Source organism: Lissotriton helveticus, chromosome 8 (assembly GCF_964261635.1).
Source record: "Lissotriton helveticus chromosome 8, aLisHel1.1, whole genome shotgun sequence".
Taxonomy (NCBI): domain Eukaryota; kingdom Metazoa; phylum Chordata; class Amphibia; order Caudata; family Salamandridae; genus Lissotriton; species Lissotriton helveticus.
In genome coordinates this window covers 1,594,383,320-1,594,398,694 of record NC_136069.1, presented here as the reverse complement: position 1 = coordinate 1,594,398,694, position 15,375 = coordinate 1,594,383,320, and the positions used below count along the sequence as shown (strand labels likewise).

General features: G+C 45.3%; 1 protein-coding gene across 1 annotated transcript in view; it reads left to right on the top strand.

Moving 5' to 3' along the window:
- The first annotated feature begins 779 nt into the window (after positions 1 to 779).
- INPPL1 (inositol polyphosphate phosphatase like 1) overlaps positions 780 to 15,375 on the top strand; it is a 755,507-nt gene continuing 740,911 nt past the window's right edge. The window contains exon 1 of the mRNA XM_078658619.1: positions 780 to 1,533. Within this exon, the coding sequence (XP_078514745.1) occupies positions 1,361 to 1,533 (173 nt within the window). The 5' untranslated portion in view covers positions 780 to 1,360. The remainder of the gene's footprint in view (positions 1,534 to 15,375) is intronic.

Here is a 15,375-nt window from a genome sequence, read left to right as displayed (position 1 = left end):
CGTGAATGGCACTGAGGAAGAAGTGACTCATTGATAGAGACGGAAGATCTGACTGTCTTCCCTTCTAGGAGGAACAGCTACCAGTTTGTTGATTCATAGGGGTGGTGGGGGGGGGGGGGGGGAGTTGCGGGTAGAAAACGAAAAGCAGGATTGGAGGGACACGTGTGGAAAGTGTCAGCCTTAGCACTAAAATACACTACTTGAAGTATCAGAAGTTGCCGCCCGGCCCCAGGGATGTGGGCACGACGGCTGTGAAAAGGGGACATAAATGTAAATTTGATGTGTTGTTGGGGGCTTGACGCACCTATATCCTTTACTGCCTGCACAAAAATAAAGTTTAAAAAAAAAAATAAAAAAAAACCCTTATAATTGCCCTCACTTTGGTAGAGACTATGCAGGTTTCCTACATTTGAACTTGGAGTGCTCACCCATGTAAAGGTTTTGGTTGACGGTGATACAGTTGGTTGGAGATATGATGCTGAAGTAGAATAACAGAATTATTCCGTTTTGAAGAAACCAGGACACTGAAAGAAATTAGGAGCAGCAAACACGTTATTCTGAAGAGTTGCACTCGCTGGGACAGCGCAGCCAATGAGCTACTGGGAAGTCTTTTCTCAGCCAATAGCAAACTACCATGGTAGTCACTGATGGTCCAATAAGCCAATAGTGATGGAGAAATCCCATACCCAATCCCATGCTAAGAGATCCTCCCACCAATCCAAGCGTATCTGGCTCTCCCACCACTGATAGAATCTAGTTTCTTTGGCGTGATTGGTTGCGAGCCCGGGGTGTGTGTGGCTGTGCTCCGGTGTTCTAACCGGCTCCTCACCCTGTTGACGGGACCGAAGCCGCCCGTTAAACTGTAATAACGGTCAGCGGCTTCAGTGTGAAGCAATGACTGTCCCGGGACAGTGAGCCCAGACAGGTGTCCGCCACTCAAAGGCGGTGTACAGAATCAGGAAGCACACACACTCTCACCCCCTCACCACTCCCGCCCCTGCCGCGCACAAACACTGCCCTCCTTCCTCCTCGCTGGCAGGCTGGCTCCGGGCTCCGGGCGGCGCAGACACCCGTCCCTCCCTCCAGCAGCAGCGCATGCCTCTCTCCCCCTGCCAGGCATGCTGTCACGGGCGGGTCCGGCTGGGGCCACCACAGTGACACTCTCTTCGAAAAGGGATTTCTTTAAAATGTACTTTTATACTGAAAAGTAACGCAGAAGAACACTTTCTCAGAGACGCTCACTTTTTTTTTGAGCTGAGCCTTCGTTTGGACCTGGAAGTCCGGACTTCGCAGTGTTTTTTTGGGGTGGTTCTGTCTTTCCTGGAGGGAGTCCAGTCAGCTGTGCCCCCCGCCCGGTGCCATGGCCTGCGGAGCGCCGGCGGGCACCCTCCCCGGCACCAGCCCTCCCCTCTGGTACCACCGGGACCTGAGCCGGGCGGCCGCCGAGGAGCTGCTGGCCAAGGCCGGGAAGGACGGCAGCTTCTTGGTGCGGGACAGCGAGAGTGTCACCGGGGCCTATGCCCTCTGCGTCCTGTGAGTAGCCCGCCCCCCTTCCTTCCTTCCTCTTATTTGTGCGGCTCAGCTAGCTGGGCATCGCAGTCAGAAATGTGCCCTCACGCAGGATTTTTGTGGTGTCTCGTTTTGGGGAAAAAACATGAGGCGAGTTCTTGTCGCCAAGGAGGCAGTGGTCTAGTTTGGGTTTCCTTTTTAAAAAACAAATGCATGTTGGTAAATTGTAGTTCTCTTTTACTGAAATCAAATGTACCTGAAAACATTGGTTCGTAAACTAAACGGATAGTGCTGCAGCGTTGCTTATTTATTTGAATATTTCTGCAAATCGCAGCTTAAGCAGGGGATGTAGCCGTGCTGTACAACAAAACAACACTGAGACGCATGGCAACCCTGACAAACAACTAGCATGAGTAGTGCTTTAAATGGGCAGGTGTTGTCTGGTACTGAGTACCCGCCTTTCTTCCATTTGAAAGGCAGAGTAGCTGGGCTTGTCAGCCCTGCTGCAATAGATTTAATGGAGGACTACCAGCATTTTTCAGGAGCAAACGGGTACCGTGGATAGTGAGTGTGTTGTATCTGATGCTCAGCTGGAGTGTCTGTGGTATAGAATATTGGTGTGTTATGATGCTGTAGAATGTTGGTGTGTTATGATGCTGTAGAATGTTGGTGTGTTATGATGCTGTAGAATGTTGGTGTGTGATGATGCTGTAGAATATTGGATGTGTGAGAAAGTCAGTTGGAGGATGGACTGAGCAGTGGGTAGGCTGCTCCTGGTGGGGCTCTTAATTACATCTCTTGAACTCAACATCTTAATAAATCATCTTACTTTATATACATCTGGATGGAGGGATCCTTCATTGATTACAATAGAGTGCTAGCACTTCTCCATTTTCTTTCAAATCACTGAGGTGAGCATACAATAAATCTTGCTAACATAAAGTCAAGAGGTGGACCAATAAGGTCATGCAGGCTGTCTCTGTACATGAGTTTTGGGGTAATAAAGCCGTAGACCTTGTACAGGCTGCTGACTCTTGCAAACCCTTGTGCCGTCAGGGTGTGCAACAATGGACCCTGTTGAAGTCAGTGTGGGCACTATGTTAAAAGGGTGAATGTGATTGAAGACGGTGGCTCCCTCCAAATTAGTGTGAGTTGACCGATGCCACTCTACCGTTGCTGTGGTGTTGGAGTACCTGAGGTAGTCCGTGGATGACATTTTCAAATAATTCTGATTAATCCATTTCAGACCTGAGTATGATTTGGCTCGTTGAGGTTTTATATCAGTGATATGAATGGGTATGTTTCTGTGTTAGATGAAACTTCATTCAGTTGGACGGAATGTTCTTGTTTACGAGAGATTTTTGAGATGCACAAAATGATTTGAGCATCTTGTGTCTTAACATGCAAGCCCATTGACCTCTCTCAAAAGTACACGTTTAAGACAATGGCAAGTGATTTTGGGCTCCGTGAGGATCGAATATATGCAGAGTCTGGCTATGGTAAAATATATATGCTTGGAGAAATGTCTTAATCTGTTCTGTTGTAGAACATTCTCAAACTAGGAAGTCTATGCTGGCCTTGGCGCGTACACATGAGCAGGGTGATTAGTTGGGACAGTCTAATTCTTCTGACATATATGTGCAAATATGCTGGTGGATATTTAACTTTTATTTGAAGAACGTAGTGAAAATCTATGAAAATGAAATTGCAAATATACAATATTTCTCAATCTTAATCTAACGCTCATAAACAACAACGTCAATCACGTTTTAGGTCTCACCTAGGCACCGCCTGCGCTTCAATACATGCTGTATACAGGATTTGTGCAGAAAGCTTCTCCCGCTTTCCTCCCATTTTTTAAATTGGCCCCTGTCCTTTGTAAATGGTGGCTTTTAATTGGTCAATAGGTTAAGTAGTCCCTCTTTAGTACCGCTTTGTCTCTTGTAACCTTCCATGAGGACACCCCCCACACCATGTTTCATGTGTTGTTACTCCCTAGGTTTTAATCACAGCCTCAAGGCACAATTTTCTTCACAGGCTTCAGGCAAGACACACACTTGGTCCTAACCTAGGCTGGCAGGGCTTACTTTGCTCACTAGAACATCTCACATTTATATGAGACCTTTTATAAATGCCTCTTCATCAGCTCCACATAGAGTACAACCTAATACGAAATTAATGGAATAATTATGTTATCACATTTCAAAGCTACTAATTGTATACATGGACATAGCTATTTGAATGTACTCGTAGTACTGTCTTGCATGCAATGCAATACGGGTAGGGTGGATTTACCATATCTTCTGCAGGGTGCAGTACCATATGTGACCAAAAGAGGTCTGCAGTGCTGGTGTCTTGCTCACTACGGACCTCTAGGAGCAGTTTGCTGTACTGCACCTAGACGTGCAGTGCTGGTGCATTGCTCACTATGGACCTCTAGGAGCAGCTTGCGGTACTGCACGGAGACATACAATGTTGGTTCCTGGCTCACTACGCAAGCATTTGCAATGCACTAGACCTCGCATTACTGAAAGTATGAGCTATTGGCGTTGCATTATTATTTGCAAAGCCAATGCCTCAAACTATCAGTAATGCAAGACCTATTGCGTTGCAAATGCTTGTTGTCTATTTTCTCCAATTATGGAATGTTCAGAAATCCAGCGAATTGAACGATTGTGGTAATTCTTTCGCTCAACTTTCTTTAGGTACCCTGTTTGTATTCTAAGGTGGAAGTTGCTTGCAAACTGTTTGTCAACTTACTTGGGTCTTGGTGCTCAGTATCCATTTTTATATCTCACCTTAGCCACAGCCATTGCCTATGTGTACCCATAAGAGATGCTTGGCGCATTCATCATTGGGGACAGGACAGAGTTCCCTCTTGGTGACGGAGTTGTAGCATTAAAATGTTATTATATAGTTATTAAAAAGGTTACTAAACTGAACAAGTAATAAGCAAAGCCTTGGCCTAACGGCTAGGGTGCTCGACCTCGGACTTGGGGATCTGGGTTCGAGTCTCGGTAACTACGCCAAAACTTCCTGTGATTCTGGGCAAATCACTTAATCTCCCTGTGCCTAAAAAAAAAAAAAAAAAAAAAAAAATGAATGTATGTCCTCATGTAACGTAACTGGTGCTATGTAAAGCGCTCTGATACCTGATTCGGTTCGGGTCTAGTTCGCGCTATATAAAACTCTGCAAAAAAAAAAAAAAGATCTCTACAAATAGAATATTGTATTTTTAGTAGAAAAAAACACAGCACTGCACTTAATATGCTAAAAATTTTAAGAAATACATAGCTTAATCACAACTTGATGTGGGAGTGGTTGCTTTTGATCCAGAGCCCCTAAGGAAAACTGTCTTACCAAAGCTACCTAACTCCACATTACTCATCATTAATCATAAATCACTCACAAGGCCCATATACCAACGAGACAATTTTTCGGGCGACTGAATCATATGACCTAATTAAACAGGACTAATCACAAACTATTTACAATTTTATATACATCTGCAGTTTATCATTTCTTACCATGGTTTTAATCATTTATCATTTTAATTAAGTCACTTAGGTAAATGGATCAACTGATGGTAACTAGACCATGAATAAACAAGACCAGCTTGTCATTTCAAAATCTAATTTTATCAACTTTATTAATCATAGAATGAGCATCTCATTAAGAATCTTTATTTTATTAGTAAAATGTAAACAGCGTTATATTAAGGAGAAAACATAATAGACCGACACTTTAAAGGCACAAATCAGTTAGCATGAATTAAGAAAATAACAGTTTCCATTCCCTAAATTCTATTTCCCTGTCTAAAACTCGCTCCACCTAAAAAGGAATAATCATTAAAGTCTGCTATCCTTACGTGCGCCAAAGAGTCCAACAGCACGTCACGCCCATCAGGAATCGGAAAGCGAGAAGCGCCCTCCTGCCCATGGGGCCAAGTTTTATACCTTTTTGACTAGCTAATCTTCACTAAAATGAACACATTTCTTTACCATCCAGTGTCCTCATTGGCTTACGTGTCATCACGTCTCCATACCAAAATCGAGCCTTTTCCTAGACTCTATTGTCCACTGTTTTTCGTGACTTTTGGCTTCCTCGAAAATGAAACATTTCACGAGTTACAGTTCACGACTTCCTTAGTTTGGCAAACTTTGCCGCTTCCTGTCCTTGAATCTGTCTTTCGAAGAGCACGTTTAGCACAGTTTTTTTGAATTTGCAAATACTTGTCAACGTGGTAAAAGTTTCCACTTCCATGCAGGGCTCTTTCTGGACAGGTCTCGAAAACGCCATCTTTTCTATGTACCTTTAGGCCTCACTCGAAAACTATTATTTAAACAAAGACAAGACATTAATTAATTAGAGAATTGAGACCCATTCTGTTACCCACCCCCTTTGCTAAATATTAACCCATTAATATATGTTACCTAGCTGTGCACACAAAGCAACATTTTATATCAACCTTCTTCTTATAGGCCTCAGAATTCTCCACGAGTTTATGCCACATAAAGACGTAAAGACATAACATAAGCACACAAATAAGCACATGCCATTAGTTAAACAACCGCATTTAATACTGACAAAGACAATAGACAAGGTTAGTTTATTATTTTATACGCACTTACTTTTGCAACATAGAGCACATGAGTTAGTCCCTCGTGTTTCTGATGTACATGCATTTTAAAACTAAGTTGGTTAATAATTCACCACACACTGATTAATACAGTTATGGTATTATGGAAGTTTAACTTTGCGAGTCAGAACAAAATATCATTCTGAACCTCGCTCCATCACTTTACAACACAAAAAATCACAATAAGAAAATTATCTGTCAGTCAGAGGAACCGAGACAAGCCTGTAAGCAAAGAAGTGATACAATGGAGATATCAATTAGTCAGTCATTGTACTGTTTGGTTAGGTTCTTATTTTTATGAACCTTAAGAGCAGACCAGTCGCTAAATTATAGAGTCTGTATTTGGGCATTCAGCGACATTGCCTGACCACCTCCCTCCAGGTCAATACAGCCACTGTTTCCAGTCCTCGACCTTTACATGAGTGCCTCCTGCACTCTGGGTGTCTTAATATTGTTAATATTAATCTTAATATTCCCATGAGGCACAGGGTCAGAGCTGATTTGCATAAAGCCAGTGTCTAACCCAGGGTGGTGTGGAGTGCAAAAAAACGATGGATTTAGGCCCAGATCCTTGTACTGGGGTGAATGTATGAACATTTTCTACATTCTGTCCATCAACTGTGTTTTTTTGCAATTTTCTTCCATTGGACTAATTAGATGAACACACCTGGAATAAGAGTTTTGTAGGAGAAAAGTTCAGGACTTAATGGCAGTGTCTGTAGTGAACTTGAGTGAAGAGGTGCCTTAGGTACAAAGCCAGTGCCCATGTCACCTGTAGCTTAAGTGAGATGCCATTACAATAAGCGACTGCCTGCCTGACAACAATGTTGCCATCCTTTGTGCTTGCCTCGGTAGCTGCCGTAGAGGCCCAGCTCCTTGTCTCAAGTAACGTCTCCATCCTGGCTGATGCTTTTGCTCCTTTTCTCCCTACGTGGAAATTTAGGCATGTATTGGGAATCAGTTGGTAATTTAAAAGTGCATATTGTATTAATAAATGTGCATTTTCTGATGACAAATCTACATAGCTATTGCACCGATAGGCTTATAAATTAAAACCGATAAAGCAGTGAAAATCCCAAGTTATGGTTTGCTCCACAATTCTTAACTTTGCAGCAGCCCTGCGAACCCATAACTCACACATCAAATGCAAGGCTCATGAACCTGTCTTTGATGTGACAGTCTCAATTGCAAATGTAAATATTCTTTCAGGTGAGATTGTATATGACATTACCCATAACATTTTGAAAGAGTTGACTATGAACGTAGTCCTATTTAATGGTTTAAGGATGTGTTATTTAATTGCATTGTGTTCGTATGTGTTGCTACTTACTGGTGTGAATATTCTAAGGCCGTGAGCATTGCGTTTGGTATGCGAGTCGTGGTTAGCATAGCTTTTGTGCAAGTAATTAAATGTAGAGCTAATCATAAATTACAAATTTCACTGTTTTTTCGGTTGTAAATCATTTATAACTACGTCTGTACTTTATCTGTATTTTATTTAAGTGAATTTCTGAGGTAGCACGTTAAGATTTTATAACCAAAGTTAACCATAACTTCACATTAACCTTGTTTTGCTATAGTGAATTTTAGTTTTGGTATGACATACTTTATTCAACTTCTATGAAAATGTACTGTATCTTGCTAATCATGGCCTTTGGCTGTGCACAGCTTGAAGTGACGAGAGTACCGGAGGGCTTGTCTTTGCCTATAATCTTAATAACCCAGGGAGGAGATTTGGTCTGTCGACTAGGGTGCTGACATTGCAACCCACATCTGACATAAAACCAAAATCTTGAGTGATGAAACATGAATCACTTTGTCCCATTCTAAATATCTGCATATAATGTAAGTATTTGATTTGCAAATATGGATGATGTAAAGAGAACTGTGAAGAGTGCTTTGTAGTATTGTCCCAATTCTATAATGCAACTTCAACAGGACTTTACAAACGTGTTCTGTGGTGTCAGTGTGTGGGTAGCACGTCATGTTTGAGATTCTCCTGTTGGGATAAATAGGTTCTCTGTAAAGCTTTGCATTGCTTTTTCTTCTTCAAATGGCTGCCGCTCAGTTTCTGAAATAATGTGTGAAGATGCAATTATACCCTCTTCAAGACTTCCCCCAACGCTGTTTCGGAGCAATCAGTTCTACTCACTAGAGTGTTCTCTGCTTTCACAACATCCTCTTTACTTTAATCAAGAGCCCTCATGATTCTTGTAAGGGGCACAATTCAACCAGTTGTCAGCATATTCCTTATGTGCAGCGCTAGTGTAGGTCTATCTCTGGTATTGGAAAGCCATAGTTCTTTCTAATGGCTGAGATAATGTTGAACACTCGCTTTGAAAAGGGATTCATCTGCAGAGTGTTTTTTAAAAGCAGAGCACTCTGTAGGTAGATGTCTGGATTGTGCATGTGAGGGGCGTCGTTCAACTATGACCCCTTAACATAGGCGCAGTCCATTGTATGTATCTGGCATACTGCATATGCCTCAAGCAGCACAGTATATCTGCTAAAAGAATGCTGTCAAGGCACGCATCAGTGCACCCCCAGAGGGATTGAGGTGGGTCTTGCTCTTTTCAAACCTGGGCTCGCTGCTTTGTCTGGCTCCTCCTTTGGAATCACAGCCTGCTGATTCCAATGGCCAGCGCCACGCCAGATTCCTTCTTTGCTGAATGACAATGATTAAGTACGAGAGTGGGAGTTTGTGAGTGAAGGGAAAAAGAGTGTATGTGGGAGGGAGTGCGTGAGTGATAATGTAAGATAGTAATAGTGTGTTTATTTGTGTGTTTTGATTAAGTCCACTGTTGGCCATATCATATTCAAATATTAATTCTGGGCTTTTTGCTTCACACAGAGTAACATGTTCAGGGGTGTGGAATTTAATAAAATATCTAGATATCCATGGGGGCAGGTTGCTTCCTAAATCTACTTGTCCATGCTTTAAACACACGCAGCCCCTCGCTTCAAACACACGCAGCCCCTCGCTTCAAACACACGCAGCCCCTCGCTTCAAACACACGCAGCCCCTCGCTTCAAACACACGCAGCCCCTCGCTTCAAACACACGCAGCCTCGCTTCAAACACACGCAGCCTCGCTTCAAACACACGCAGCCTCTCTTCAAACACACGCAGCCTCTCTTCAAACACACGCAGCCTCTCTCTTCAAACACACGCAGCCTCTCTCTTCAAACGCACACACGCACCTCCTCGCTTCAAACACACGCATGCACCTCCTTGCTTCAAACACACAAATGCACCTCCTTGCTTCAAACACACGAATGCACCCCCTTGCTTCAAACGCACGCAGCCCCTCGCTTCAAACGCACGCACCCCCTTGCTTCAAACGCACCCACCACCTCACTTCAAGCGCACGCACCTCCTCCTCGCTTCAAACACACAAATGCACCCCTTCGCTTCGAACACACAAATGCACCTTTGCGTCAAACGCACGCACCCCCTTCCTTCAAACGCACGCACCCCCTTGCTTCAAACGCACGCACCCCCTTGCTTCAAACGCACGCACCCCCTTGTTTCAAATGCACGCACCCCCTTGTTTCAAATGCACGCACCCCCTTGTTTCAAACGCACGCACCACCTCACTTCAAACGCACGCACCTCCTCCTCGCTTCAAACACACAAATGCACCCCTTCGCTTCAAACACACAAATGCACCCCTTCGCTTCAAACACACAAATGCACCCCTTCGCTTCAAACACACAAATGCACCCCTTCGCTTCAAACGCACGCACCCCCACGCTTCAAACGCATGCACCCCCATGCTTCAAACGCACGCACGTCCTAGCTTCTAACACGCGCACCTCCTCGCTTCAAACGCACGCACCTCCTCGCTTGAAACGCACGCACCTCCTCGCCTTCAAACGCACGCACCTCCTCCTCGCTTCAAACACACAAATGCACCCCTTTGCTTCAAACGCACATACCCCTTCGCTTCAAATGCACTCACTTCATCGCTTCAAACACACGCACCTCCTCGCTTCTAACACGCGCACCTCCTCGCTTCAAACACACACATGCACCTCCTTGCTTCAAACACACAAATGGCATGAAAACACTTACTACGTTGGCTGAAACAAAGACAGCACACTCTTAACCATACACCAACATAGTGTAGCATGCTACAAATGTGAACAAGTGCTTCAGCGGCCTACATAAGGATAGTGAGCAATATAAATTGTTATAATACCACGACTAAACGCTGGTCTGGTGCCATAGGCAGAAGGATGGGCTCTCCTTCTCAGCACGGATCTCCGTGTCTTTTATTTATCCTCATAGGGCAGCTTACTCTTGATATCTCCAGGTAGGCACCTATGTTTAACTGGTTCTGTTTATTCATGAAGTTTGCTTGTTTTCTGAGTGCTCTTACTGTGTTTGTCAATAAGTTAGCATTGCTGCTGGAAATGCAATTGAGGATTGCCTCCAACGCCCGTTTTTTTCATAGTGCACCTGTATGCCTTGAGGGTGCCTCAAGGGACTCCTGTAAATTGCTAGTCGTTGTTTTTAACCCCTTCGACGCTCATGACGAGCTGGGCTCGTCATGGCGTAGCCTCCTCGCACGCTCATGACGAGCCCAGCTCGTCACGTAACATGCGAATCTGCAAAATCCAGCGTACGGGCGGAATTCCGCCCGCACGCATGCGGTTAACAAACTAGGCCCTCTCTGCTTTGAAGCCTCACTCTTGCCTCTAGCAGCAGAAGAAAGGTATGTGTGTCAAGCTGCAAAACACCAACAGAGTCTGTAGTAGTGTAATGGTTGCCACACTAGAGTCTTCCGTTTCCCGCACTACGTACTAAGCATATACCCAAACTACTGGCTAGTAGGATTGTAGTATTGTTCCCATCACTCGTGGACAGGCTGGTACTGGTTTCTTCCTAAGATTGCTGATGTGTTTGGACTTCTGCCGAGCTGCGATTAATAACAATCCAGTTGCTTCTTGTAAATGGTTGTTTGTGTTCAATAATGGCTAGCTTTTAGTCGCTATTTACATTTAACCAATAAAATCTCCTCTCTTGTTCTTTTTGGACAGATATAGCTCCAAATCCTTGTGATGCAACTAGATGTAGTAGAAGCACATTGGCAATGGAACATTGAAATTTCCAGCATAGTTCTATCTGTACTAGGTCTTCTTCACTTCATGTCTTGTTTCTCTTTAAGCCACTCTTGCTGGGAAGCTGCTCAATGCTTTGATTAATCTACTTATGAAGAAATATCTTCTAATGTTACTCCTGAATTTTCTTCCCATTCTTTTTTTAACCTCATGGTCTAGGAGTGATCTTCCACAAGAGTTTAACGCTCTGCATCTTACACCCCTGTCCTCACTTTCGCATGGCTGCATGTCTTCTTTTAAGACTTGTGTTTTCAGTTGTCTTCGGGTGAGGTTTTCTAGTGATGTACCATGTAGGCCTGGGCAAAAGTTTTATTTTGCAGTCTTAAAATTGCATAAATCCCAAGAAAAGGGTTTCGAGTTGTTCTCCCCTGCAGTATCTTTGGGCCGTTTTTTCTGTCCCTTGGGAAACAGGTTTGAGCAGAAAGTGTTTCTCAGCAACTCTGCAGCTGGAAGGGTGCTGTGGCAGCATGTGCTGCAGCAGTAACATTGCCTTTGCTTCTTTAGAATCTGTAAAGGGAAATGCACTGAGCAGGTATCCTGTGTATCTTTTGTACTCTAGGGAACAGCTCGTGTACAATTTGAACACAGGTGATCGAAAAAGTTTCACAAAAATGAAGGAACATTTTGCATGGGGAAAATGCTGGAATATTGCCCAAGCCAAATACTCAGGGACTACCCTTTCCTGGACTCACAGTTCGGATTCTCTCAGCACTTCGGCCTCTTTCCAGGCGACTGATTAACTTGGGTTATTCTAGTAGCGTAACCAGACTCCGTTCCTAATGGAGCCTTAAGCTCATCACGATGAACAAGGATGCTTTGAGCTCAAAGGGGCATCCGCCAACCCGTCACTGCATCATAAAGTATGGAAATAGGCATATCATACCTATACACTTCTCACCTCCAATCCCGGATTCGCCCTCTTCGGCGACCTCAATTACTGGTTCAATGATGCCAACGCCGGTCCCCATGCCTCAGAGGTCTTTGAGGCCCTCACCAGCCTCAACCTGAGCCAACTAATCACCTCGCCCACTCACACCAAGGGCCACATCTTGGACCAGATCTGGACTCAAAATCTCACTCTCTCTCCCCCATCAGTCTCACCCTGCCTCTGGTCAGATCACCACTTAATTGACACCACTCTCACGATCAGTGGCAGAATCTCCGCCCCATTGATAGCTGGCGGCTTCTCTCGCAAATGGAGGTCTTACGACTCCCAAGGATTTCTTACGACACTCTCCGACTCACGGCCTGCCCCCAATCTGTGCACCAACATTGACGAGCTAGAAAGTGACATAGACACCTGGCTGAAGTTAGCCAGCGACCAATTTGCCCCCTTAATCAAATTCCCCCCGACCAGACACCCCAACTCCCACAGATGGTTTACGGACGACCTCAAAAAATTTAAACTAAAGGTACGCCAGATGGAAAGGACATGGAGACACAACTACTCTGAATCAGATAGATTGCAATACATCTCAGCCCGCAGTGACTACAAAATCGCAATTGCCTCAGCTAAATCGGCCCACTTCTCTAACCGAATCTCATCTTCAGACAACAAATCTAAAGAAGTTTTTTAAATTATGAACAAACTTACCTCTGATGACAGAACTCTTCCAGGTCAAACTCCCACCCAAAAAACCTGTGATGCTCTCAACCTTTTCTTTATTGAAAAAATTAATAAAATCAAAGCCTCGATCCCCACTTCCCCACAGACCATCACCCCCGATACCCCCCTCAATAACTCTTCTATCCTCACGGATTTCCCCTCCCTCAACCCTGGCTCCTTGGCACAGCTTGCGTCCCAGATAAAATCGGGCTCCCCGAATGATAGCTGCCCCCCTCCGGTTCTACGGAGCGTCTGTCACTCTCTACCCAAATGCATCTTACCCCTTCTGAACGGCTCGCTCAACACTGGCATCGTCCCCAGCACTTTTAAACAGGCCATCTTAGTCCCGTTATTAAAGAAGCCTGGCGCGGACCCAGCCGAGTTGTCCAACTACCGCCCTATATCGCTTCTGCCCTACCTCTCTAAATTACTCGAAGCACATGCCACTCGTTGCCTCTCCAACTTTATTGAGACCTCATGTTACCTGGAGCCTAATCAGGCAGGCTTTCGGCCTTCCTTCTCCACCGAGGCTGTCATCCTAACTGTTCTTGACACGGTGAGGAGGAACGCCGACTCGGGGACCCCTCAGGCCCTCGTACTCCTGGATCTATCGGCCACGTTCGACACGGTGGACCACAACATCTTACTTCACCGTGTCGAACAGGCTGGCATCCAGGGCTCCGCCCTCAGATGGATTCAGTCTTTCTTGTCTGGCAGAACTCAAGCTGTCCGGCTGGGCCCTTATGCAGCACCCAAAACCCCCACGACATGCAGAGTCCCCCAGGGCTCTTCCCTGTCACCTCTACTGTTCAATCTTTACCTCCGCCCCCTGCTTCACTCACTTCGCAACTGGGACATCACAGTCTATAACTATGCTGATGATCTGCAAATCATCTTCCCACTCAACTCCCCGAACGCGGTAGAAAATTTTCACTCGGCTATGCGCCACATCCAGGACTGGATGAACTCTAATCAGCTGAAACTGAACCCTGGGAAAACCGAGCTCCTCCTCCCGGGTTCTAGCCCCTCTTCTTGGGGAACCCAGTTCTGGCCCACTGAACTGGGCCTTCCACCGACCCCCGCGAGTTCTGTAAAGAGCCTCGGTGTTAAGCTCCATGTCAAATCAGCCTATTGGTGTGGGTGCTAGTAAGTGGGGCACTGTCAATCTTGGCACTATTACTGTACTTATCAGGCTCTGGAAAATCTGGATGAGGAAATCTTCTCCCCTAAGATACCCTTATTGAACCTTACATAAACTCTGCTTGCTCAGGTTTAGTGCCTTATTTGGAGTTGTGTGGTTAAGGAAATTCATCTAATTTGCAGAGGGCAAACCAAAGGCATAAATTATACACCCTTAGGTATATTGTACTATGTTGCATTAATATTGATATATTCTGATAGATACATCTGCCTGTGGATTCCTCACCTTTTCAATTACTCCTGCGCCAGCATTCCACAGAAACTTTTTCATTGCTCTCCCACATCGACATCACAATAGCACAGCTCCGCTTGCAACTCCGTATGACGTCACTGGAGCCATAAGAAGAACTCGTCCGCGTGCTGACGTCCATTCCCTTTTTTCCGCACCGTTGACGCTTAATGGTTATTTGTGGGACTCTCAATTTCTTTAGGATATTACACTGTATCAGTTTTTATCTGTAGTGTAGCAGTGCTATGGCTACCCAAAAGAAGTCAGGGTTCAAGCCTTGTGGGGAGTGTTGGGGTCATATGTTAATCACGGAACCCCACGAAGATTGCCTTTGCTGCTTGTCGTCAGATCACGACGCCGAAGTATGTTAGTCTTGTCGAAGGATGAATCTGAAGGCGCTTAAGGAGAGGTAGGCGAAGTTATTCATGGTCCAGGTGAGAAAGGAGAACAGCGGCCGAAAAAAAGATCCAATTCGAAGTAGACGACCTGGCACACCGCAAGGTTGTCAAAGAAGCACAAAAGGAAGCGTCGTCATGTGTTCCGTTGTTGTTCTTCGAACGGCAAGTCTTCGAGGTTGGCTTCTCCAATCCAGCGGCGTCTAGGTAAAGATTACATCTTGTCTTGCCCTCTCCTTCTCCGCAGGCGACTCTGGTCCATTCTTCGGCGCCAAGGGATTCGCCAGCGCCCAGGGAGTAGTCTCCAGCTCCTCTAGTTTCACCTGCCACGGCGTCACTGACGCCGCAACCCGCCTCTCTGCCTCGGTCAGATCCAGACCAGGCGGCTCCAGATCCTTACTCACCTTTTCTGGGTCCGGGTGCAGACTCATCTCACTTTCTTAATGCGATGTTTGGCATGTTTGCCAAAGTGGCTAACCCATCCGGCATGCTAGCTGGCCCCGTGGGTCCGCTTGCATATAATTTGGACATCTCTCAACATTATGCCTAGGCACCATTCATGTCGATGACTCCATCATGGCATCTCCCGGCGCCGAGGTTCTCGACGCGGATACCGAAATCTCCAGCACCGTCTGGTTTTGGCCAACGTCTTCCCGGCTTTGTGTGGCTCCACT